The following is a 22947-nucleotide window of genomic DNA, read 5'->3' as shown; positions in this document are numbered from 1 at the left end:
CTCGTAATAAACTTATTCCCTGTATAATATCATTAAATACACTAGTCAAAGTGACATATATGCCGTGTTTGTCTTGCACGTCTTTATGTTCGGCATGTTTTATGCATACGTCAACGAGTTATAAAAGAACGACAGTGATGCAGGAATAATATTGCATACCAAAACGCACATCGAAGTCGATGTAATAATAATAATAATAATTTGACGACTTTTACGATTCAAAAGTCTATGAATAATCATTGTTTTTTTATTAGGCATTAGCGATACTCACAGAAGAAAGGTCTCCTTACGTATAAACTTTACGTCTTTTCGTCCAATCAATTAAAAATCGCCAAGTTGCGCACGAGTATTATATAGCTACGTAAAATATTCGTTATATAGTAATTTTGTAGTAAATATAAGTAATTTTGTGGTAAAAAATTTGATTCACAGTTTTATTCTCGATATTATATCGTAAAGGCACGTTGCAATAATTAAGGACTTAAATAATTATATAACATGAATTATATACTCTCTTTCTCTCTCTCTTTATGTCTCTTTCTCTCTGCTTCGATAATACGGCACGGATTGTTTATATAAAATTTTTATATATAGAAATTTTCTTTCGAATTATTCTTTTTTGTGCATTTAACTTATCTATAATATAATTCAATATATTTAGAAAATCTACGATCCTTAGAGAAATGTATAAAACTATTTGGTTTAACATAATTTAACACAATTTAACACGTCTAATTACATTTACATATATATATACACATTAATGCATAAACATAAATGAAATTGGAATAGAGAAATTTTAAATAGAAAAATACCACTTTATTATCAAGAGGTCATCTCACAAAATTGATATAAACAACCCTTAAAAAATCGTATTTAACAAATCTTCAATAATTTTCATTAGAACTTTATAATAATTAAATATAATAGTTGTGTATAAATGTAGAAAGAATCTCAATAGCCTAAGAAAGACAATATATCGATGAGATATATAAATAATGCATATACACATGTAAATGTAATATAATATACACGGCACAAAAACAATAATGAATGCTTAGTGGCTGAGAAGCAATTTCTGCTATTGTATCTTATACATAATTTCGTTGTTATAAATAGAGATTCTATTCCTGGTAAAACATTTAACGTTACAGATATCCCGAACGATTGTGCGTTCAAGTCAGGACGCATAAATTATCCATCAATCATTTCTTTTTATGTACAATACTTTTCTTCATGTCTCCGGCAGACTATATACAGGTTTATTTAATAACCTTTTTTTTTGATAATCTCAGAGCTGGAAATTATGCTGCGAATGATTGAGAGTATTTGTCGACATAGTATGCACCGGATGTGATGGTGCCGGCGTATACAGACTATGATGCGAGTGCGACTTTGCCCTGGAGAGCTCGCTGTAGCGGTCTTGTTCAGGCGGCGCTACTAGGAGGACCGGTCTTAAAGACAGAGATTTGCGGGAGCCAGCTACGCTCTGGGCTTCATTGATGTAGCCTGGATTCACTTCGCCTAAGAAAGATAAAAAAATATTGACGTTATTAACAGACATGGTACGTTTCATTGAAAGTTGAAGAACAGCTGATTTATTAACAAATTAACGAAATTTAATAAAAATGTTCAAATAATTGCTGACTTAATTACCTTTGTACAAGGATCCGTTATTGAAAGGTTCTGGTTGCAGCCTTACGTGTCTGGAGGCCAAAATGAAAGCAAGAGCCGATAAGGTAGCCGCGTCCAGAGCCGCAATCGCAGCGAGCGGTATCGCCCATCTCACGGCACAGGCGCCAGGATTGTATCTGTCAAATAGCTTCTTAATTGGCAGTTTTCTCACGTTTATTGTTATCGCAATTATATTCTTAACTAATTTACACAATTATATTCTCATTGCAGGGTAGTAACTACTTATCACGTCGTATCAATATTTCACACGCGAACATGTATTTAATCAAGAAGTTTAATATAATAAGAACGTACTCGTGCATACAAGGTGCGATTAATAATAGTTTATATTATCTAAATACATATATGTATTTTGGAATTTAAAATCGCTTTCTCTCAAGTTGAAGGAAAGTCTTCCTCTCAACAAAAAATTTTTTTGCCAAAAAATTAAAAAAAAGAAGTTAATGTCTTTACAAAATAAACCAAAATACATAAAGTAATAATATAAATGTATTTATTCTATCGAGATATTAAACTTCGTGTGAAATTACTCGGCAAAATATAATTTTTGTTTTAATTTTACTTTTTTAAATATTTATTTTCCATGTTACATGTACGTTGCAAAAATACGCACCTCGACGCAGCTGCACCGCATACGGCGCGAATCACCGGTGAATCCCAACCCAAAGGATAGATGCACACTCCGATCGCCATGCAAATCGCTAAAAAAGGATATTTGGAATATTATTTCAATTATATAAGACGATACTCGATTACAAGGCAATCTCACTCAAAGTTGTTAGACGGAACACGCATGTCGCTTTGCGATACAAGTATTAAATTTTTTTTCTATTCCAAGATAATTATACATTACGTGCAAAAGCATAGAATTATTTAATGATCAGCGAGCATCATTTATTGACAAGCCAGATACTTTAATGATACGCCTCGAGACTTGTGGTTCTCCGTTTTGCGATTCTGTCATCTACGTCCGCAATCTATCAGTTTGTTCTTGGCATTTATGCATACGCGATACGGATGTGATTGTGCGCAGAAAAAGACTATGCGAGAGGTGCCGGTAGTGAAAGGGACTTGGTTCACCTCTACAACTTGTAACGCGATCAGCGTTTTCCGACACGGCGATATCCCACGAGCGATCTCGACGTAAAAACTTTGATGTACATTAAGGAATACGTGCGCCACACAACGTTACACTCTAAAAACCACAGAGAATCTTTATAATTTGATATAATTGGAACGTCTCGTCTCTCTCGGTGATACATTTACCTCATTCGTGTTTCATGCTACCAGTTCGAACGCGCGTTTCGGTCCGTAACTTTCACTGTCGTGACTCGAGCCGTGTAACGTCAACTCGTTTGCAACGAATACACCGAAACTTTGTTGCTAAAGACAGTTAGACTTATATAAGTTACGCTCGTTAAGCGAATTATATGCGCATCGATATCTTGCAATGCAATATTATGCAATTTTCGCAAATTAATCATCTTATTACTAGTTGGTGTTGTTTTATGAGTAACTATAAAATATATAAAGGAAAAATTCATTTAACTCTTTTTTATAGCAAAAAAATAAAATATAGCTTAAAAAGCTTTATATTATTTCAGTACGCAAATTAAACGCATAATTTAGATATATCATGCAAGCATCGAGAGAAACGAACTCTTATAATTAATTTTTGTAGGTCATGCATTTTTTTACTCTGTCCTTGGTACATGGATCATAATGTTTTGTCAGTTTTAGCTGTCTTAAAAAAATTCTATAAAAATTTATATACATTCCTTGACATATATCTATAGAAAATAATCGTGTACAACAAAAGTTTAAAGATCAATTTTAAACATTTTTTTTTATCGATTAAGGCCTTCAGCTTTATCAATGTTCTATTATTAAAATATCAACGGGGTCAAGGTAGCCCATATGTAACCTGTAAGGATTATCGAAGTACGTCAGTAAAGTGCAAAAATTAACATGGATACATTTCATACGCATCGATAAAATTAATCCGAGCAATTGAGAGAGCGAAATGCAGCCAGTTATAGTAGAGATTATATACCTCGATACAAAGTTATTGCAGTGGAATATCGACCCAATCGCACTCGGTTTGCGTTAATCATAGAGACATTGACGAACGGTATATGCAGAGAGCGGCTTGGGCACGTTATAACGGTCTATTCTACATTTCGCTACGACTCATCGGCGACCCGCGGGCGACGTTCACGCGCGATTACGATTGCAAAACGAGAAGCTACGAGATACCGCATTCGTAGATGTACGTCTAGAAAAACCGCGTGTTTCAGCAACACGCCTACTACTCGGAAGCAGATTCCCGACAGCGAGTAAAACACAGTCTACTCGTCTTGAAAAACTTTCCAATCTTTCTCTGTTTCAAATTTCAAATAAAAAGAATTTTTAAAAATATGTGTTGAATGCAATTTTCTAAAATAAATTTGTTTTATTGTGTGTTTTCACTTATACGAAAAAAAAATAAAAAGCTATTTAAATTTCAAGTGTTAAATTTGAAAATGCATTAAAAAAACTATTAGCTTCCGCAAGATAAAAATTTGTTCCTAAGTAATATTTTTATCTTTTTATCGCTAAAAATTATACGAAAAAAATATACACTGTATATTCTATATTCTATTAAATATTGAATATACAAAAAAAATATTTATACAATATATTTTAAATATATTTTAAATATATTTTTTAAATTTTATTTACTTGACCATTTCATTCGATTGCTTACAATATAATAAAATTATAAAGAAAAAATCGCTTTTTAAAAAATTTCTCAAATTCCAATAAAACTTCAAGAATTCGCCGAGTTTTCCAGATATAAAAAAATCTGTGAAAATTCCAAATTCTCCATGTTTTTCCAGGCAGTAGATATCATGCATACTTAGAAGCAGCAATGCGAAAACCGACAATTATACGCGTCTATCTAGGTAATGCGAGCCATCTAAGAAGCGCATTTAACGCTTGAATCGTTTTATAATCTCGTAATAAGGGAAATCTAATGAATCAAGAAAGAGCAGCACACTTTGCAGTCTTACTATTTGTAGAGGAAACAGAAATGTACATCTTCGTGTAGAAGAAGAAAAATATTGAGAAAAAGTATACACAGAGTTGTCTAAATAACTCTTATAACGGTTCAGTCGACGTGAACGTCGTCTTTGACAGCGCGTCATCCATGAATGAGGTAGTTATTCTCGCAACACTGTTATTATTACTTCAGTCGTTGCACAAGCATGTTGAACAATCCTGCGGTTACCGCGCGCTTTCTAAACCAAATAAAAATGTCGATTCGACATTTATTCATGAATAAATAGTACAAACGCGTATATACAATCTATATATCTCGCTACCGTTAATTTTTATAATTATTTTCAACGATCCGGATCTCTCCGCGAAATTTTCGCGAAAGAGCTTTCTCACGAGCACGAAACCGTGACACGAGAATAATTTCCGGTGACGATCGATATCGCTCTAAAATCGCGTTAAAATCCCCCACTCGATGAAACAGATATACGTAACAAGTTCGCTGCGATGCCGCATTAAGCGGAGCGATTACGTCATTTCCCGACCCCTCGAATGGGCATGGTGTATCGGTGCAATTTGCAATTGCATCTCGCTGATAAGGAATTAGTGTGGAGATTGCAGTAATGGGTCGCGAGAACTGGTCTAGCTGGCATTGCACTTTCTAAAATAGAAGCGGCGCTTGTGCGCGTTCCGGAAGGCCTCTCTCGACGCGAGAATGTTGAAATCACAATGCTTTTCTTTCTTTTTTGACGATGCATAACAGGGTAACTACCTGATACCACTTGCATCCAGGCGCACATGTAGAAAACGGTGGTGCTTTGGCAGAAGAAGAACATCAGCATCGCGCAGATCGCCAGTAATGCGATTAGCACCGCGACGCCGACTAGAATCGTGCTGGCTCGGAAGGGAACGTTGGCGATTGTCGATAGATCGTCCAATCGGCCGATGCACTCCTCGCCCAACTCACCTATAATATAGAGGTCAATCAAACATCATCAAACATCTCGAATTACAATCGGTATAAATATTTAATCAATCCTCTCTTATTTTTGAAACTTCTTTTACCGATTATTACAAAGAAATGTTAATAATTTAAAAAAAATTAATATGTATAAATAAAAAAATATTATATAATTACTTTAGAAATTAAAATACATATTACGTATTATTATATTATTGTTAGATTATGGTTAATAGGAGAAATATAGATGTCTTTGATAAGGTTTTTTTTTTAGTCAGTTGGAGAAAAAAAATCAATATTTTTATAAAATATATAAAATATAAAATAAAAATTAAATTAACTATAAATATTAAATATAATAATATAACATGCATATTATATTAATTATATTAGAAATTATAATACATATTGTATATTATTATATTATTATTAGATCATGATTGATGAAATATTCATCTATATATATATATATTTTGTAATAATCTTTTCAGCCAGTTAGAGAAATGAATTTTTGCATATAAAATATAAAATTGCACAAGGATGCGCATACCATTACCACCGTAGCTGCATCTGGTCCACAGGCCGAATCTTCCGGGATTCTCGTGCTGCAGATCGCCGAGCCATTCCGGCGTTACGAACGCGACGACACCGATGATCGCATAGCATATGGTGAAGATACCCCACAGTACGCCGATCGCCTTGGAATTGCGAATGTAATTGGTCGCGTACATGTGCGAGGACTCGACGTACTCGATCTTGGAACCCATCCTGGTGTCGTCGCAAAGTCGATCGTCGAACTCGCCGTCAAACTCGATGTCTCGACCGTGACCGGTTGTTGAAAAACGCTCCTTCTTCCTCGTGAAATCATTCAACCGTTAACTCCCGCGGGTTTCCCGTACAACGGAACGATGGAGAAGGATCGCCGCCGATCGAACCACCGGAAGAGATGAAAATCCGTAGAACTCGCCGAGTTTCCTCGCGCTGATCCGAACGGTTATCACACCTGGGAAAAGGTCGTCGATCTTGGAACGTATTCACCACCGTCCGATTGTTCGACAACAATGGAATCACCGTGTGTAAGACACACGCGCGAATCACATTCGTGCGGGGAAACTTTTCTCTCTACGCGAACAAAGAACCGTGTACTTTCGCTGCTTCAACGACACACACGACTACGATTTCTCGCGACTAAAAAATCGCTCTCCCTTTGTGAGTCCAACGTGGATATCTGTCGGGATCGTGGAACAGGTCTTGGGTTTCACAATAGACGCACGGACGGATCCAGATTGTTTATTTCCCGATTGTCTTGTCGGTCCCACGTACTTCGGAATATCCAACCAGAATAATCAACGGTGGCACGATCGTCTTCGCGTCATCCGTGACATTTGCCCAGGTCGTTGAAGATTGGCACAAGCACCTTTCCTCTGCTCGAACGATGCACCACAGAATGCGAAAGGATGCGGAGGTAAACCGTTAACTGCGAGATCATGAAACTTAATTAACGACAAGTGTCATGAAAAATTTGCCTTGTAATTAAATGTCACCTATCGTATATATCCACAATCTATCTAGATCCAAAGGGGATAATTAAATAAATAAATGATTGATGTGTAAGACCTTGCGTCTGACGCCGAAACTCCAACTCACCGTGTTTTTTCGGAGAATGCGGACACTTTTCGCGAAAAGTGTTCTTTAAACGAGGATATCGGTGACGTCATCGATGCAGGGTCTTATCGGAATGCGCGAAGGAGGAGCCAGGTGGAGGCTGCGCGATCGGAACGTTACCGGCGTGATCACTGTTGCTTGTTGGCTGGTTGGCTTGCAACACGCGGCGCATGCGACGAGCGACCGGCTACAAGGACAACCGGGGAATGCGCGACCCGGGAGAAAGACGAGGAGCGCGATACAACGGCGCGCCTCAAGATGGCCGTTGGGTGAGCCTCAAGTTGCCAGGTGAGCGTGCGAGAAGGAAAGAAAGAGAGCGAGCGAGCGGGAGAGAGAGAGAGAGAGAAAGAGAGACGGAGAGAGAGAGAAAGGCCCGCCGTGAATGGTCCCTTACGGAACCTTATAGAAGAGAAAGGTGACATCGGAAAGGTGATACATACACCATTGTATTGCACGTACGACTAGCTTTGTCAGATTTCTTCATTTGCATATAACGGTTTTATTTCGTGAAATTTTAAAAACTACCTTCCATGTATATTTTTTAAATCAATATACAAGGATCGTACTTATATATTTACATAAATATAAAATAATATTTATGATAGCAATACTGCATATATTGCGTAATTTAATATATTTATTAAAATATATATTAATATCTTTTAGAGGAGAGAAAAATGTCTTAAATATTAGAATAATTATATTAATAGAAAAATACCTTTCTTAATAGCAAGTTTTTCAAATACACGCAGAATATCCTTTTCTCTCGGTAGGCTTCTTACATTTCGTCACGAATGCATCGGCCGCGCAAAGTGCATCTCCAGCGCTCTCTGGTGATCCTTTACCGAAGGTTCGCAGAAAAATTCGAAAATGGCGAATCGCACCGTGAAAGACGCTAAATCTATTCGCGGAACAAATCCGCAATATTTGGTGGAAAAGATTATTAGATCACGGATATACGATTCCAAATACTGGAAAGAAGAATGTTTCGCATTAACAGCGGAATTGCTGGTTGACAAGGCGATGGAATTGAGGTTAGTAAAATCAAAACATAACCTCTGAATATCCCTTTTGCCGCGATAACATTTTTATTTCTAATTTAATTTAACAGATAAATATAAACACTTGTGGAAAATTTTCTAATTAATTTTTATTTCTTATCTTTTTAAATTTAGATTTTTAGGAGGAGTATACGGCGGTAATGTGAAACCCACGCCATTCCTCTGTCTCATACTAAAAATGCTCCAAATACAGCCTGAGAAGGACATCATAGTTGAGTTTATAAAAAATGAAGAGTTTAAATACGTTCGTGCATTAGGTGCACTGTATATGAGACTAACTGGCTCATCCCTGGACTGTTACAAGTATCTCGAACCATTATTCAACGATAACAGAAAGCTCAGGATACAAAACAAGCAGGGTGTGTTTGAGCTCATACACATGGATGAATTTATCGACCACCTTCTCAGGGAGGAAAGATGTTGCGATGTTATTTTACCAAGGATTCAAAAGAGATACGTTTTAGAAGAGAATAACGAACTAGGTATACTATTTAATTATTTTCAATGGATCTAATATGGTTTAGTTGTATCTCTCTGTAAATGTAGTAATTCATATTAAATAGAGGCGAAGATTTCGGCGTTAGAGGATGATATGGATGACGGTATCGAATCGTCAGAGGAAGAAGAAATTGCACCGATTAAAGAATCACCGCGCAAGAGACCGGACGATCATGAAAGAGAGAGAGATCGTCACAGGGACAGGGACAAGAGGCATTCTCGATCCGAGAAAAAATCCGAGAAGGAGAAGCAGAGGTCGAGAAGTAGAGAGAGAGATAGAGACAGAGATAGGAGGGAGCGTAAACGCAGCAGATCGCCGAAATCTCACTCGTCTTCGCATAAAGATAAAGATAGAGATAGGGATCGTCACAGAAGAGATGATAGAGAAAGGGAGAGAGAAAGAGAAAGAGAGCGAGATCGGAGAAGAGAACGCGACAGAACTAGGCATTAAAATACGACGAGTACAATCTTTTGATTGAATTCTTATATATAATCGAGTGAATGGACGAATAAATTGGTGAGATTCTTTTCTTATTCTTATCATTGATTGAATGTATTTAGCGCCGGTATGTGACACATTTACAGGAATTCGGTATTAAAATCACAATACGCATCCGAAATCGAATCCGTATAACATATTCAAATATATGTATATACATTTTTCATATCATTTACGTTATATTACAATTGCTCCTTTAAATAAAAAAATAGTATCGATACATAATAATGGACGAATAATTATACCTGCTCTCTTAGAAACTTATTACAATGTTTTGCTTTGGAACCCTTATACCTAATGTAACTATCTTCTTACATTGTGAAATAATGCGTTTGGTCGACCAACATCTCTATATCACTTTTACATATTCTTATATTCCAAAAAAGAAAGAAAAATACTTGATAATGTTTAAAATGTAGGCGAATTCAGAATAAATAATCTTTCTTCCTCCTTTTTTATCCACTTTAATAGTTTACTCACTGCCTCGATAGCATCCGGTTTTGTCACTAGAGGCTCAAACGTTACGTATAATTCGAAACCAGAAGCAACCTAATGAGAAAAAAAGATGTATTCTTTGTATATATATAATCAAAGGAAAAAAATTTTGCGAATAAATTAAAGATAGTTTCTTTTCTCACCCATGCTAGCATTGTTTCTTTATCCAGCTGTTGGAATATAAGTTTTAAGGGCCGACTAGGAGAATGCAATCTGTGATGCAAACACTGATAAAGCCCCAATAATCTGAAAAAAATTTTATTTTATTACAAGAGTTATATAGCTGTTGTTTATTAACAAGTTTGCAAATTTTACCGTTCTATTTCTTCATCCGTTGTGTAAGGTGGCTGAAACCCAGGACTCCAAAATTGAGCGGTACTTTTGCATTTGTACAAAACATGTCGCATATCGGGTAACCCAATGTCTGCAGTCGTTATCGTCGGTTTGTTCATTGACTCGTTTATCGCCTCTAAGCAATTCGTCCGTCGTAATTTCTCCACTATTTTCTACAACAGAAGATTATCGATAAAATTTGTTATTTATATAAATATAATTTTTCATTATTCGATCCAATTTGATTTACTTAATAACTCTTACTTGCTTGGCATCTGACAATACAAAAAATACATCCCTATCGACAGTGAGTAATAGTAAACACGCCTGACAATCTTCCGACAGATAAGAAACATGACCGTGCATGTATCCATTGGAGTCGAATTTCGGAAGGCATATCGGCGTCCAGCTTTCCGCAGTTTTGAGCGATTCTGAACTGTCTACTAGATTTTGTATTATGTGCAAATCCATTGGATGTAGAAAAAATTTGTTCATTCTGACTAATGTTACTAATTGATTGTTAGCTAAAAGTATTGCGAATACTAAATTCTGAAAAATATATATATTTCTTTTTAAGAGAGAGCAAAATATTTATATTAATCTCATAAGTGAGCAATTCTCCTAATACTTTTCGTACCTTAATTTTAGCACATGTTTGAATGATGGTCTGTGTAATGGAACTTCTCATGGAAGGAAGTAGGGGCAAACATTTAATGGCTCCTAGAAAGAAAGCTGGCTCTCTATCCATAAAGTTCAATAAATGATCTATCAGTCTTTCACTGCCAGTTAGTAATCTCCGTAGATCAAAGTTTCTTCTTTGATCATATACTCTATTCAACTGAGACTGTGTTAACACAGAGATTATCTGATTATATACATATCTAAAATACATAATAAATAAATATATGTGTATAAATATCAGATGTAATATACTTGGTGGATCTATTGTTTCAGATAATACATACGTTAATTGTAAGGTGAGCTGCGGTACACTCTCCAATGTCTTGGACACTGCCACTAAAATTAATGGACCCTTTACAACGAAAACAAAGTTTGTGTCGCCTGCGTGTACCGATCTAATCATATCGCTGCCTGCTTGAACAAATGACACTAGTGCTTGCATAACTCCCATAACCGTGACTAGTTTGTCTTCTGAACTATATCTAGAGTATATCGGCTTTCCCGCTTGGCTCAAGATAAAGATGTGCTTCTTCTGTGCCAACCATGCTTTGCAACGCAATGGGTCACCGTCTATGTTACTCTGACCCAAACGGTGCGCGACATCGTCCTAAAATAATGCACAACAAATTGTACTATTTACATTTAAATCAATTGATCGATATGTGATATTCCAACGAAGAGAGGTTACAAACTAACCATTTCGGCGTCGTCAAGGGAGAGAGTTTTCCCGGATTCTTGCGGGCTCGCGGAGATGGGAATGTCCTGAGTACTGTCCTCCTGGATTTCGGAGATGGTGCTGCCGGTGCTCTCCTTCATCTGCCTGTCACCGTCGATGCTACTGCTCATCTCCTGCTCGTATTCGTCGAAGCTATCGGTGGTGACGAGCATCGTTTCGGAGGAGGCGCCGGGTTCGATCCCGGGCTCGGCTATGCCGTCGTCGATCGTCTCGACGGCCGATTCCTTTGCGGCCATCTCTACGACCGGGAACGTCGTAGATCGAACGATGAACGCTCGCTACTCCGAGATCCTCGTTGCTGGCGTTTGACATTTATCGACAATAGACCGTAGATCAGCCGCCATCGCTCGTCAAACTTACTGAGAGGAGGGCGTTATTGAAAGGTTTATCAAGACGCGTCGATAAAAAAGATTTGTTCGTTTAGGTTCCATTCAAATATGGAACTTTCTGCATTTAAAACGAGATAAGTGTATATTGAGTATATTGGAGAGAGAGAAAGAAAAAATTATAAAATAAATGTAGAAAGTGCACGCACAAAATGAACAGATTTGAAGACCGATATCACATTTGTGCGAAAAAGAATTTGTGGGACGAATGAATGGATGTGATTGTTAACTGCCGTTATCAGCTGTTGATAAATTACAACACAAGTCACATAAAATTATAAAAATTAAATAATCAAATTACGTGTGCATATATGTATATATATATATAGATATATATAATTTTATTACATTTGTGTTTTTAATCATAATACAATTCTCTCTTCTTCAAAAGAAATTAGGCATTATGTTAATAATATTTTTCAAATGAAAAAATTCAAACTTTTTTAATTTACATTTTATCTTGTATTCTTTACAAAATAAAAAGACATTATATTATTATGACAGCTAAATCAACACACGTGGTATTCGTACATCTACTTCTCCGTTTATTAAATATTATTAAAATAACAGAGTTCGTATAATTGTGTGAAATATTCACACATCATTAATGACAATGTCTTTAAGAATAAATAGCGTTAATTTTAAGATGATTGTCTTTAACAGGTTTTTATAAATATTTTTAATTTTTTCTCATTCATTAATTGAAACATTTTCGATTTGAAAAAAATTTTTTTAAAAATATTTATATATAATAATAAAATATATAAAATCACGTTATGCATTTTATAAAATTTTATGCATTTCAAAAAAACTGGCTTTTATATTTACATTGATTTTCCTTCAAGCATCATAAAGAAAATTCTTAATAAAATAATTTTAAATTTGTCTTTATAAAAAAATTCCAATTTCCTAAAAATATTTTATTATGTTACTTCATTATTTGATAATATCTGATTGGAAGAATTTCAAGTTTTTTAAAGCAAAATTTTGATATACACAAGAAAGAAAAAACAAAGAAAACTTTTTTTATACATCAAATGTATATTTCATCATCTTTCAAATAATATACAATCATCACGCGAGCACACATAAATAAAAAAAGAACATTCATAGCAAAAGCTACTCACGTCAGTAAAAAAATTACACAGAAATCTTGAGTTATTCTCTGTATCCTTGCACGATCTTATTTTAATATTTCTTAAATCGAGGATCCTCTACCAGGATAATTTAAAATATTATCAAGTATTTTTTTTTCATGTATTTTCACCTTATACGATTTACAAATGTTGAGCGAAGCGTACAACACGTTGAAAAATCACATACCACACAAGCATAAGAACGTGTGCTTACTGTAAACTGTACGCTTTCTTCAAAGCTATCGTCTCATAGAGAGCTTTCATATTTGTCAATTTTATTACAATGACAAAGACATAATCTCAGAGAAGTTCAACAATATTAATTACTTCTCAATATATAAACCTCGTTTTTTCCTTGGCCAATTAGGCTTATAATTCAAGCCATCGTTCATTAATTTAACTAATAATGAGATTCGTACGAATATATGTACACGTAAAAATCCGCAATCATAGAATTTTTGTTTTCACTATATACATATTTCATAATATGTAAATTTATTTTCACAATATGTAAATTTCTCCTATGCATTTTGCAATCAAATAAGAATACACATTGTTTAAATCCATTTAGATACGCGTTAAAAGATATGTAATTAATAAGTAATTTAATATTATTAAATTATATAATTTACTTATATATCATAATATTTCACTCATCTTAAAATTGTTTTTATACTTTACTCTTAAATGTTTGCTTTGAATAATTATTACAGTGATTACAGATTATGGAAGAAGTGTAATAAAACTATTCAAAGAGTAATTGTGATATTATTTTCAAATTTCACTCAAGATATGCTTTTAAAATTATTTCAAGCATTTAAGAATAAAAAAATAATCTAAACGTATACAAACAGCTATATAATTTACCAATAGACCAATAATCTCTTATCTAATCACAACACTGAAATGTTTAAAGAATGACAGAAAAACTGAGAAAGAAATAAGCCTAACAGATAATTGTATTGGAATTTCCTATCATCTAGTAATTAGTTTACCATTCTTGCTTAATGTAAATACTATATTAAAGAGTGAAAATCATATAAAAATGTTGAAGTACAAAAGTTAATACTATCATTATTGAGTATTCACTGTGCGTACTATTACATTGCAGGACACAGGATAACAAGAGATATGAGTTTCTTATACCCTCTCCTTGATAGTGAAATATGATAAATATGAACTATATGTGTTTTTTGTGTACTGTTATGCATGTGCGCATGTATATGAACACATATATTTTTATGTGTATATAATTCTTATATACTTAAAGCACATCTCTCTTGTATATAAATATGGTACTACAAATATAATTCATGAATTCGGGAATGCGTATTAATTAATGTAAATATCAGTACAAATATTCAATCTCGTGTTTTTTAATCTATCCCTATTATGTCTCTCAAAAAAAAATATAGATATACTTTAAGTTCATCTAGATATACTTAAAGTATATATATAATTCATGATATGCACTATTTGTAATGGAATAAATAAATATGTATGCGCATGTCTTAACAGAAGAAAAATTGAGTATTTTCATACATTATACACAAGTATAAATATTATTACTGTTTTAAATAAAATTATTCAAAAGTATGCTCAAAAGTATGCATCAATGATTAATTTATAATTAAAAAAAAATCATAGTTACATGAAAAAACATCAAGAAACTCAATGAAATAAAGTAACATTATTCTTGTGTTGCTTCCAATTTATCATGTTAAAAAATATGTACTATTACATTGTTTTATAATAGGTTACATTTTAAAAGAAAATTGGTTTTCCAATTTTCATGAAATCTGATGAAAATATTTCGATAAATTGAATAAAATAGTTTTTACATAAAGCGAGATTCAGTACTCACTCAAATTATTAAATATTTTCTGCGCAAATAAAAGTCTCCATTATTCTCTTTTTATATCCACATGAAATAAACTATAGCATATACCACATTATGTATTTTGCGCAAAGCGAAGTCCAGCGCTTTCAACGCAAAAAAAATTACGTTTTTTTAAATATTATCTCTATTGAATTTAATTTACATCAAAAATCTTACTAAGTACATATATTCCCGTTTTTTAAGATATTGCAAAATTTCATTGAAAATTAAAGAATGGAATTTCCAGAATTCTATCAGGCATTTTAAACAGAAGTTTCAGAATTTAATCGCAGAAGAAATTTGTTCGATTTAGGATGTGCCAATTGTTCAGTGAGATTAAAGTGCGGTAATCTATGCGCCGTGCACAAGAGTGCTACTTCGCCCTGTCTCAACTGAAATTCACAACCGTTAGCGATTGGACGCGAGGGTAACTCTCCCTCGCACACCAAGGCCCAATGATGCGATCGCTTTTGTCTCTCCTTCTCGTTCGATAGCACCGGGCTCGTAACGAAGAATGGTTCCAAAAATGCGCGTGGTGCCGCATCTTGGGCTAAACAGCGGGCAAGACGATTAAGAATAGATTCAACAGAATGACGCGGTTGTTGTCGAGTGATTCTCAAATATTTCTGCAAGGCCCTCGCCATGGAAGGAAACACCGCTTGCGCAGCTTCCATGGGATCCATCGGTCCCGAGTTCGGCGTAGACTCTACTTCGGAATGTAAGCGTTTAATGTGCGCAAATGCTTCCTCGGCGGCGGTGATTAGCCTCGCGCGGCGTTTCCGTACTCGTCGTTCGTAATCGTGTTCCTCGTAGAAGCGTTCGTTGTGACTGGAATCACGACGACGTGCCTGCGCAGCTAAAACTGCTCGGTCCCCGCTACCACCGCGCGATTGCATACCGCCAGTCACTCCACCGTCGACTTCGTAGAATTTGAAACTCGACTGCTTCCTGCCCGACTTCGAGACCGGCAATCGTTCCAAATATGGATTATAAATCGGAAATTCCGTGTAATACCTCTCCAAGACCCATACTGCCGCTCTCTGTATCGATAATTGGCCAATCGCGTAAGATCTCGATTCACCATCCGGCGATCTAACGACCTGCCAACAAAAATGTCAACGGGATATGTAATTCGATGGCAAATATTAAATATTATTGTTTAAAGATATATACAACATTTAAGCACCTTTAGATAGAATGTAGGCTGCAGATGACGAACTTCAATAAGGAGCACAGCAACATAGTGTATAAATAGCAGTGTATCTGCAAGGGTACCTGCATAATTTACTAAACTTTTGTACTCTGATATTTCACCATTGGCAGCAGTCTTAGCACTCTCAGTGATCTGAAAAAAATCAATAATTATGTATAATTTACATTTGCTAAACTAGATATACATAAATTACATTCAAAGTTACAACACAGATTTTTCTATATACCTGTACAACATAAAAAAGCCAATAAGTACAAATGCACAGCATGGTTAGCAGCAGCACTCCTGCTCTAAATAAAAATATACGCGGCATGGTAGCGATTCGCGGACGCAGAAACACCGCCCAGCTACCGATACCCAGTAGCACCAGTTTGAAGGCTAATCCTAGCAGTTGGCCTTTGCATTCGGCGTTGCACGACAGTAGCTGTAGTTTTTGCTGCATCGTCAACACCGTCGTTGAGTCAGGAAAAAATCCCAGTTTAGGCAAGATCACCATGGCAATAGGACTAAGAAAGGCGCTTATTCCGAGTATCATCGCCACGACCGGACCGACATAACGACTGCAGCTAGAACCAAATGATCCGTCGGTCTCGTTTGGCCAGTGGCTTACATCCTCGGTCGATTCGGATCTGTCCGAAGTATTGCCGGTAACGGCCGTGGTATTCTCTCCCCAATTCTCATCCTGTGGCAGTATCTGCACCTCGATCACCTCCTGACCCATATTATCCACGCTATCTCCCCGTACGTTTACGGTTGTTTGAAACGGAGCCATTTCGTTAGTATCCAAATTCTGTCTTTCTTTCCTTTGACTTCGAGTGCTTCTGTTGTAAAAAATTGAATCATATGTACAGATACACCAATAGTTAGTTAGTTCTAATACCGGTAGTGTAACTTGTTTAGAATAAAGACAAGATTAAAGTTGATCGAATCTACCTGGGAGTACGGTGAGAATGTTGCCTGTGATGCTGCTTCGAGCTGTGGGATCGATGGTGCTTTTGGGAGCTTCTGCTGTGGTGGCTATGGCTATGCTCGCTAGCCCCGGATTTCACGCTCTCCGTCTCCATTCCACGGCAAAGACTACCTGCCGCTCGCTACCCCATAAGAGCATACCCTCCTTCGCGCGCGGACAAACGACGGGCACATATATGCGATGCAACGCAACGACTCTCAATGCGATATACCTGTCGTTGGGATACGCTATCGTAGCGGGTCTACGACCCAAGCATCCTCGGAACGTCGCGGCGTCGCAGTCACGTGCACCTTTGACATTACGCTTCGATCGAAACCGATCTACTCCGAGGGCTCGTCGCTATCGTCGTCGCTTCGGTAGCGCGACGAGAAATCGGATCGGCGAGACAACGATTCTCAATGGTTATAAAAGTCGTAAAAAACGGACGCCGACACGCCTAACGTTTTATTATTCCCACCCCCTCCGTCCGGCTCCAAGCAGCCGGGCTACCACATTCCGTGGTAATTGCTGCGATTGAAAACACTGCGGCCCGTCCCTAGGGAAATTTTACCCCGATGATTACGTAGAAGAGGGACCATTGAACTTTATACGTATTGGAATGAGTCATTCCTTTCATTGAACTCAAATCGTAGAATGAGCCATCAAGGAGTGGGGGACAACTTTGAGAAAGAGACAATCATATGGTTGCATTCATCTTTTTTTTGATTTTTTGTTTATAGAGCTCGATGAATGAGAAATGCCATGCGTGAATTTTTATTTCAAACTTACAATCTTCGATTATAAAAGTTACAGACATCATTCTGGAAATCTGGAAAGATAAAAATTAAAAGTTTATACACATTTTTGCAACTGACCAATCAGAGATGCGCTGTGCTTTGCGTGGATGACATCCGATTGACCACGTCGCCAATTGGCCAATTCAAAATAGGACTCTCTGATTGGTCGATCGTTGCTGGTTACCCTAGGCACAGATCGAATATAATTGGCTGTAGTCACGAGGCATTCCCCTTTATGTAGATTCTTTTCTTGGACCATTAAACACTTCGAAGCGATATAATAACGCAGACAAATGGCGCAAAGATTTCTTTGTTCCGATTGGTCAGTTACAACGTACTTTATTTTAACGAATAAATTTTCGAACGCATTCATGAGGAGAATGGAATGGAGTGCATCTCGAATGATTCCGAATGTTCGTTGTTTCGATATTCGCGCTGACGAAACGGCAGGTGTAAACGACCACACGTTTCGTTGATTGTATACTTAATTTTAGTATAAATTCTATACTAAAATCACGATTTTTGTCGTTTCTAATCTTGCGTGCTATTTAACCGATTCAGCGGGTTTGTTATCTCTCATGTGACGTTCAGTGCATGTGAAATTTTATTGCGACATTGTAACACAATTATTCGCATTTCCCCGTAGAACTACACACTGCCAAAGAGGATGCCGAAGAGGAAGGTGCAACATCAAGCACTCATAGACTCCGACAGCAGTGGAAGCGCGTCGGAGAGCGGCTCAGACTTGGACAATGTAAATAGTCTAACCTTTGTAGCACATAAAAGTTTCATCCAACAAACATCTCTAGCAATCGTCAATTTTTAACATTTGTTAAAATTTGTAAAATAAATTTTGAAACGTATCCGGTAATCGAATGTACCTTTGCATAATCAATAGTAGCATCTATTAAATGAATACACTTGAGATCAAATGATATGCAAACAATAATAACATTATAATGTGTCATAGTATGTTGGAATAAAAAAAGAAAAGTACACTATTTACATTAAAAATGTACAATGTATTTTGTTAGATATATATATATATATATATATATATATATATATACATGTTATGTGATTTGACACAACTGCTACTGTTATTTTTTCAATGATTTTATTTATAATAATTTACAATTTGCAGTATATATCTGTTTTTATCCAAACTTTATCAGGATCTGCTTTCATTGGCGAAGAAAAAGAAAGGAAAATCTCAAGATGATTCTCAGTCGAATGAAGATAATGGATCTATTAAAAAAGATGCCAAGCATGATTCAGATACATCAGATTCCGATAATAATTGGAACAACAAAAACACTGGAAAAACAAAGAAAAAAAAGGGGTCATCGGCAAAACGAAGTAAACGGAAGGTGACAAAATCGAGCTCTGAAGAGAGTGCCAGTGAGAAAGAACCAGCAAAGCAACTTTCAGAGCCAGAAGAAGGTATTTAAAAGTTAAATATATCTTATATGTTAAAAATGTATATCTTTATATACATTAGAATTTTGTTAATATTATAATAACTAACAATTATTTTGTTGCAATAGGTGAAGTATCAGACTCTGATGTAAGTGTTTCCGACTCTAGCCAAGAAGAATTCAACGATGGGTATGATGACAAACTCATGGGAGATGCGGAAGATCAAGCCAGACTCGCTCAAATGACTGAAAAAGAACGTGAACAGGAAATTTTTAAACGAATTGAGCAACGTGAAATTATGAAGACAAGATTTGAAATTGAGAAGAAATTAAGAATGGCAAAGAAACAAGAATTGAGAAAACAGAAAGAATCAAAAAAGAAAGAGAAAGGTGGTGAAGAGAAACAAAAACTAGACAGGGCACCAGATCCTAAAGAAAGGAGTAAAGATCGTAAAAAAACAATAGAAGAAAAGCAAGATAAGAAATTCCATGCAATGTCATTGCTTAAAGCCAGACGCGAAGAGAAAAAAGAACGAGGTAGCGCGTCTTGCACATTATTTCTTTTTCTTTTCATTTATTTTACACTTTAATGTCCTTCTTTTGATTAGAGGAAAAAGAAAAACAGAGAATAGAACAGCAACAACAACAATCAAAGGATATAGAGGAAGAGGATTTGGAAAATGATCATAAAGGTGGAAACAAGACTAAACTCAAAGCATCTGATATATATTCCGATGACAGTGGGTCATCGGACAGTGCAGAGGAGGAGGAAGAAACTAAACCGGCATCTCAGCGTAGATCGTCTTCGAGTGAAAGTCGTGATTCGGATTCTGATAACGATAAGAAGTCAGTTGTCTATTTTATGCACAAAATAAAATTTTACATCTGAAATTATACTAATATTTAATATCATTATTTTTTAGATCGATTACAAGTAACAAAGCCAAACCGAAAAAGCCGGTATATATCAGTACCAAGGAAGATTTGAACAAGATCCGACTGTCTCGTCATAAAATGGAGAGATTCGTTCATTTACCTTTCTTTGACAGAGTAGTGCAAGGTTGTTTTGTCAGGATTGGAATCGGTAATAATAATGGTAAACCTGTCTATAGGGTAGCAGAAATAAGCGGTGTATGTGAGACAGGAAAGATTTATCAACTCGGCGGCACAAGAACGAATAAAGGATTGAAATTGCGTCATGGTGCACAGGAACGTGTATTCAGGTTGGAATTTGTCTCCAATCAAGAATTCACAGACTCGGAATTCTTCAAGTGGAAGGAAACTTGCGCGGTGCAAGGAATTTCCGTGCCAACATTCGACGAAGTAGAGCAGAAATTAAAAGATATTAATGAAGCATTGCTATATGAATATAAAGAAGAGGATATAGAAAAAATTGTTCGAGAAAAAGAGAGATTCAAGCAAACACCCTATAATTACGCGATGAAGAAAGCTCAGCTGATGAGAGAACGGGACGCGGCTAATTGCAGAGGGGACGACGAGACTGCTAGTCGTCTTAATCAAGAATTAAGTGAATTGGAAGAACGCGCATCGGAACTGGATAAGATGCGTACAGCGACGATTTCCAGTATATCATACATAAATGATCGCAACAGAAAGAAAAATGTCGAAGAAGCCGAGAAAGCTATAATGGTAAGTTTTTAAATATATTGTGTTTATGTATTATCCGAAATTTTATTCAATTAACCGATATTGATATTCATGTAATAACAGGAAGAATTAAAAGCTAATAAAGGTAAAAAGATTGATGATCCATTCACCAGACGAAGTACTAAGCCTAGAATGGTATTTAAACCAGAAGATGAATCTGAAGTGGTAAGCACAGTTCCAATAAATGATAAATCCAGTCCTCATCCGACTGTCGATTCGGTATCGACCGCTAACGATAAAGAGAATGGACAGGAGTCTAAAAAGAAGCAAAGTACAGAAGATTTGTTTAACGCCCACGATTTCGATATAACGATTGATTTGGAAGTTCCTATTCCAAGTAAGTTTTCAAATCATAAGAAGAGCACTTTAATTTAACTGTTTTTAACTTTATTAAACTGTTGTTTGATAGCGAAAAAAGATTGTGTAATAAGGAGAATTAAATTAGGAGAATACAATTTATATTGATGTCCATGTACAATTTTATTTCTAGGTAATCCTGTTAGTGTTTTACCGAAGCCTATTAATAACATCAAGGACACAGGACCTCGCCGTTCATTAAATTTAGAAGATTATAAAAAGAAACGTGGTCTCATCTAACAGTTCATACGTTTTAGACATCGTAAAAACATAAGATTAAGTTATCGAGGTTGTCTTGTAATAATTAAAAATTTTAACCTCGCTTCTCGAATGCTCTGGTTAGTAAGAATATGTTCTTATAACAATTGACTGAGAAACTAGATTATTTATATAAAACACTTTTTTTCGTAGAGTATATTATACATTATATTATATTGGTAATGGCGCGCGATTCCATCTGTTTAATACATTGAGTGTTGGTGACGGTTTGCTAATTTTATATAAAAAATTAGCTCTGATAATATTGTATTATAGTTATAATAAATAAAGGAACATTAAAACGAAAAATATCGATACCTGATGGTTTTTGGATAGTTTCTTATAATCTTACATTATTATAGACTAATATCCATATTCATATATGATGTAAGAGATATCGATATCGCTCGCTATTTATCGCGCCATAAACACTCAATGTATTAAAGATTTTCCCAATTAAAAAGGTACCAACGCAAAGCGGTTCCTATTGTGTACTCTAAGTAATGACATTGCGATTTGTGCATGGGAAATATAATTATGCAAGTAATCGTTAGAATTGTTCTATGATTACAGTACTTAAAGGAGATAGTTGATATACTGAGAAGAATGCGATTTGACGCTTTGTCTTACATGTTCCAATACTGTAGAACATCCATACTTAAACAAGAAGAGAGAGAGGAAAAAATATAAAAGAAAGGAAAGGTATATATCCAATAATGAAATCATTTGCCAAATATGACACTAACTTTTTACGAATGAAAATATTGTTTGCATGAGAATTAATTACAATGACAGTATATATAATGACGCACAGAATAATATTTTATTTTATACATGAATATTTTATTTTATACAGAATTAAACTTAGTAAATGATAATTCTATCAAAAAATGGAAATGGACAACACATAATAATAAGATATTAATGTTCTATATCTTTTTAAAATATCAACTACAGTTACATTTGTATGCCTCAATTTCATATTCTATGTATGCACTAATATAGTTCTTTCATGAGAGTATATTATATTATATTTTTCATTTTAATATTTGTCATATAACTTAATATTTTTTATTGAAAATATTACGTGTAAATATCTCAAGATTTTCAAATTATGATTTTTGCTGTTTGGAGCTCTAGATATTATAACTAGATAAATAGGTTAATATATTATAATAAATATAATCTATTAATTACTTATTTTTTTACGAGTTAATACTGCC

At 35.3% G+C, this 22947-nt stretch overlaps 5 protein-coding genes across 8 annotated transcripts; 2 read left to right on the top strand and 3 right to left on the bottom strand.

The window, feature by feature from the left end:
- Positions 1 to 233: 233 nt before the first annotated feature.
- Positions 234 to 7531, bottom strand: LOC105259319 (LHFPL tetraspan subfamily member 3 protein). Of its 2 annotated transcripts, none has more exons than XM_011271195.3 (6): positions 7343 to 7531; positions 6246 to 7172; positions 5507 to 5701; positions 2309 to 2396; positions 1657 to 1811; positions 234 to 1524 (listed from the first exon to the last, which is right to left on the bottom strand). In XM_011271195.3, exons 2-6 carry the CDS (start codon positions 6460 to 6462, stop codon positions 1292 to 1294), a joined length of 888 nt encoding a protein of 295 aa, XP_011269497.1. In that variant the 5' UTR covers positions 6463 to 7172; positions 7343 to 7531; the 3' UTR covers positions 234 to 1291. The 2 variants fall into 2 exon arrangements, with proteins under 2 accessions (XP_011269497.1, XP_011269498.1); XM_011271196.3 differs by having other exon boundaries at positions 6252 to 7172.
- Positions 7478 to 9608, top strand: LOC105259320 (pre-mRNA-splicing factor 38). 2 transcript variants are annotated; one of them, XM_011271198.2, is made up of 4 exons: positions 7478 to 7648; positions 8134 to 8394; positions 8536 to 8903; positions 8985 to 9608. In XM_011271198.2, exons 2-4 carry the CDS (start codon positions 8231 to 8233, stop codon positions 9368 to 9370), a joined length of 918 nt encoding a protein of 305 aa, XP_011269500.1. In that variant the 5' UTR covers positions 7478 to 7648; positions 8134 to 8230; the 3' UTR covers positions 9371 to 9608. The 2 variants fall into 2 exon arrangements, with proteins under 2 accessions (XP_011269500.1, XP_011269499.1); XM_011271197.3 differs by having other exon boundaries at positions 7636 to 7789.
- A 197-nt stretch (positions 9609 to 9805) lies between these two features.
- LOC105259321 (vacuolar fusion protein MON1 homolog A) lies at positions 9806 to 12142 on the bottom strand. The gene is made up of 7 exons (XM_011271199.3): positions 11624 to 12142; positions 11212 to 11534; positions 10884 to 11127; positions 10511 to 10795; positions 10229 to 10419; positions 10057 to 10159; positions 9806 to 9967 (listed from the first exon to the last, which is right to left on the bottom strand). The coding sequence occupies exons 1-7, from the start codon at positions 11897 to 11899 to the stop codon at positions 9827 to 9829; spliced, it is 1563 nt and encodes a 520-aa protein (XP_011269501.2). The 5' UTR covers positions 11900 to 12142; the 3' UTR covers positions 9806 to 9826.
- A 2710-nt stretch (positions 12143 to 14852) lies between these two features.
- On the bottom strand, positions 14853 to 17779 carry LOC105259323 (vang-like protein 1). The gene is made up of 4 exons (XM_011271200.3): positions 17211 to 17779; positions 16504 to 17098; positions 16251 to 16409; positions 14853 to 16164 (listed from the first exon to the last, which is right to left on the bottom strand). Exons 1-4 carry the CDS (start codon positions 17339 to 17341, stop codon positions 15328 to 15330), a joined length of 1722 nt encoding a protein of 573 aa, XP_011269502.1. The 5' UTR covers positions 17342 to 17779; the 3' UTR covers positions 14853 to 15327.
- A 625-nt stretch (positions 17780 to 18404) lies between these two features.
- On the top strand, positions 18405 to 22642 carry LOC105259324 (RNA polymerase-associated protein Rtf1). 2 transcript variants are annotated; one of them, XR_002192928.2, is made up of 9 exons: positions 18405 to 18587; positions 18670 to 18777; positions 19199 to 19466; positions 19571 to 19978; positions 20050 to 20287; positions 20365 to 21091; positions 21173 to 21446; positions 21600 to 21804; positions 22298 to 22642. XR_002192928.2 is itself a non-coding variant. In XM_020030002.2 (8 exons), exons 2-8 carry the CDS (start codon positions 18691 to 18693, stop codon positions 21704 to 21706), a joined length of 2109 nt encoding a protein of 702 aa, XP_019885561.1. In that variant the 5' UTR covers positions 18405 to 18587; positions 18670 to 18690; the 3' UTR covers positions 21707 to 21972. The 2 variants fall into 2 exon arrangements, 1 of the variants encoding a protein (XP_019885561.1); XM_020030002.2 differs by lacking the exon at positions 22298 to 22642 and having other exon boundaries at positions 21600 to 21972.
- Positions 22643 to 22947: the final 305 nt, after the last annotated feature.

This window comes from Camponotus floridanus, unplaced genomic scaffold (genome assembly GCF_003227725.1).
Source record: "Camponotus floridanus strain SB8 unplaced genomic scaffold, Cflo_v7.5 scaffold9, whole genome shotgun sequence".
Taxonomy (NCBI): domain Eukaryota; kingdom Metazoa; phylum Arthropoda; class Insecta; order Hymenoptera; family Formicidae; genus Camponotus; species Camponotus floridanus.
This window is presented reverse-complemented; position numbering and strand designations above follow the sequence as displayed.

Bases quoted from the DNA above. Each gene is read 5' to 3' on its own strand.
- LOC105259319 (XM_011271195.3), bottom strand. From the start codon at position 6,462: ATGGGTTCCAAGATCGAGTACGTCGAGTCCTCGCACATGTACGCGACC. The intron at 5,702-6,245 runs GTATGCGCATCC...TCTATATTATAG, and splicing joins ATGCAGCTACGGTGGTAATG to GTGAGTTGGGCGAGGAGTGC. The intron at 2,397-5,506 runs GTAGTTACCCTG...ATCCTTTTTTAG, and splicing joins CTGGATGCAAGTGGTATCAG to CGATTTGCATGGCGATCGGA.
- LOC105259320 (XM_011271198.2), top strand. From the start codon at position 8,231: ATGGCGAATCGCACCGTGAAAGACGCTAAATCTATTCGCGGAACAAAT. The intron at 8,395-8,535 runs GTTAGTAAAATC...TTTTAAATTTAG, and splicing joins GACAAGGCGATGGAATTGAG to ATTTTTAGGAGGAGTATACG. The intron at 8,904-8,984 runs GTATACTATTTA...CATATTAAATAG, and splicing joins AGAAGAGAATAACGAACTAG to AGGCGAAGATTTCGGCGTTA.
- LOC105259321 (XM_011271199.3), bottom strand. From the start codon at position 11,899: ATGGCCGCAAAGGAATCGGCCGTCGAGACGATCGACGACGGCATAGCC. The intron at 10,796-10,883 runs GTACGAAAAGTA...TATATTTTTCAG, and splicing joins AAACATGTGCTAAAATTAAG to AATTTAGTATTCGCAATACT. The intron at 10,160-10,228 runs GTAAAATTTGCA...AATTTTTTTCAG, and splicing joins ACGGATGAAGAAATAGAACG to ATTATTGGGGCTTTATCAGT.
- LOC105259323 (XM_011271200.3), bottom strand. From the start codon at position 17,341: ATGGAGACGGAGAGCGTGAAATCCGGGGCTAGCGAGCATAGCCATAGC. The intron at 17,099-17,210 runs GTAGATTCGATC...TTTTTACAACAG, and splicing joins CATTCTCACCGTACTCCCAG to AAGCACTCGAAGTCAAAGGA. The intron at 16,410-16,503 runs GTATATAGAAAA...GATTTTTTTCAG, and splicing joins GGCTTTTTTATGTTGTACAG to ATCACTGAGAGTGCTAAGAC.
- LOC105259324 (XM_020030002.2), top strand. From the start codon at position 18,691: ATGCCGAAGAGGAAGGTGCAACATCAAGCACTCATAGACTCCGACAGC. The intron at 19,467-19,570 runs GTATTTAAAAGT...TTGTTGCAATAG, and splicing joins ACTTTCAGAGCCAGAAGAAG to GTGAAGTATCAGACTCTGAT. The intron at 21,092-21,172 runs GTAAGTTTTTAA...ATGTAATAACAG, and splicing joins AAGCCGAGAAAGCTATAATG to GAAGAATTAAAAGCTAATAA.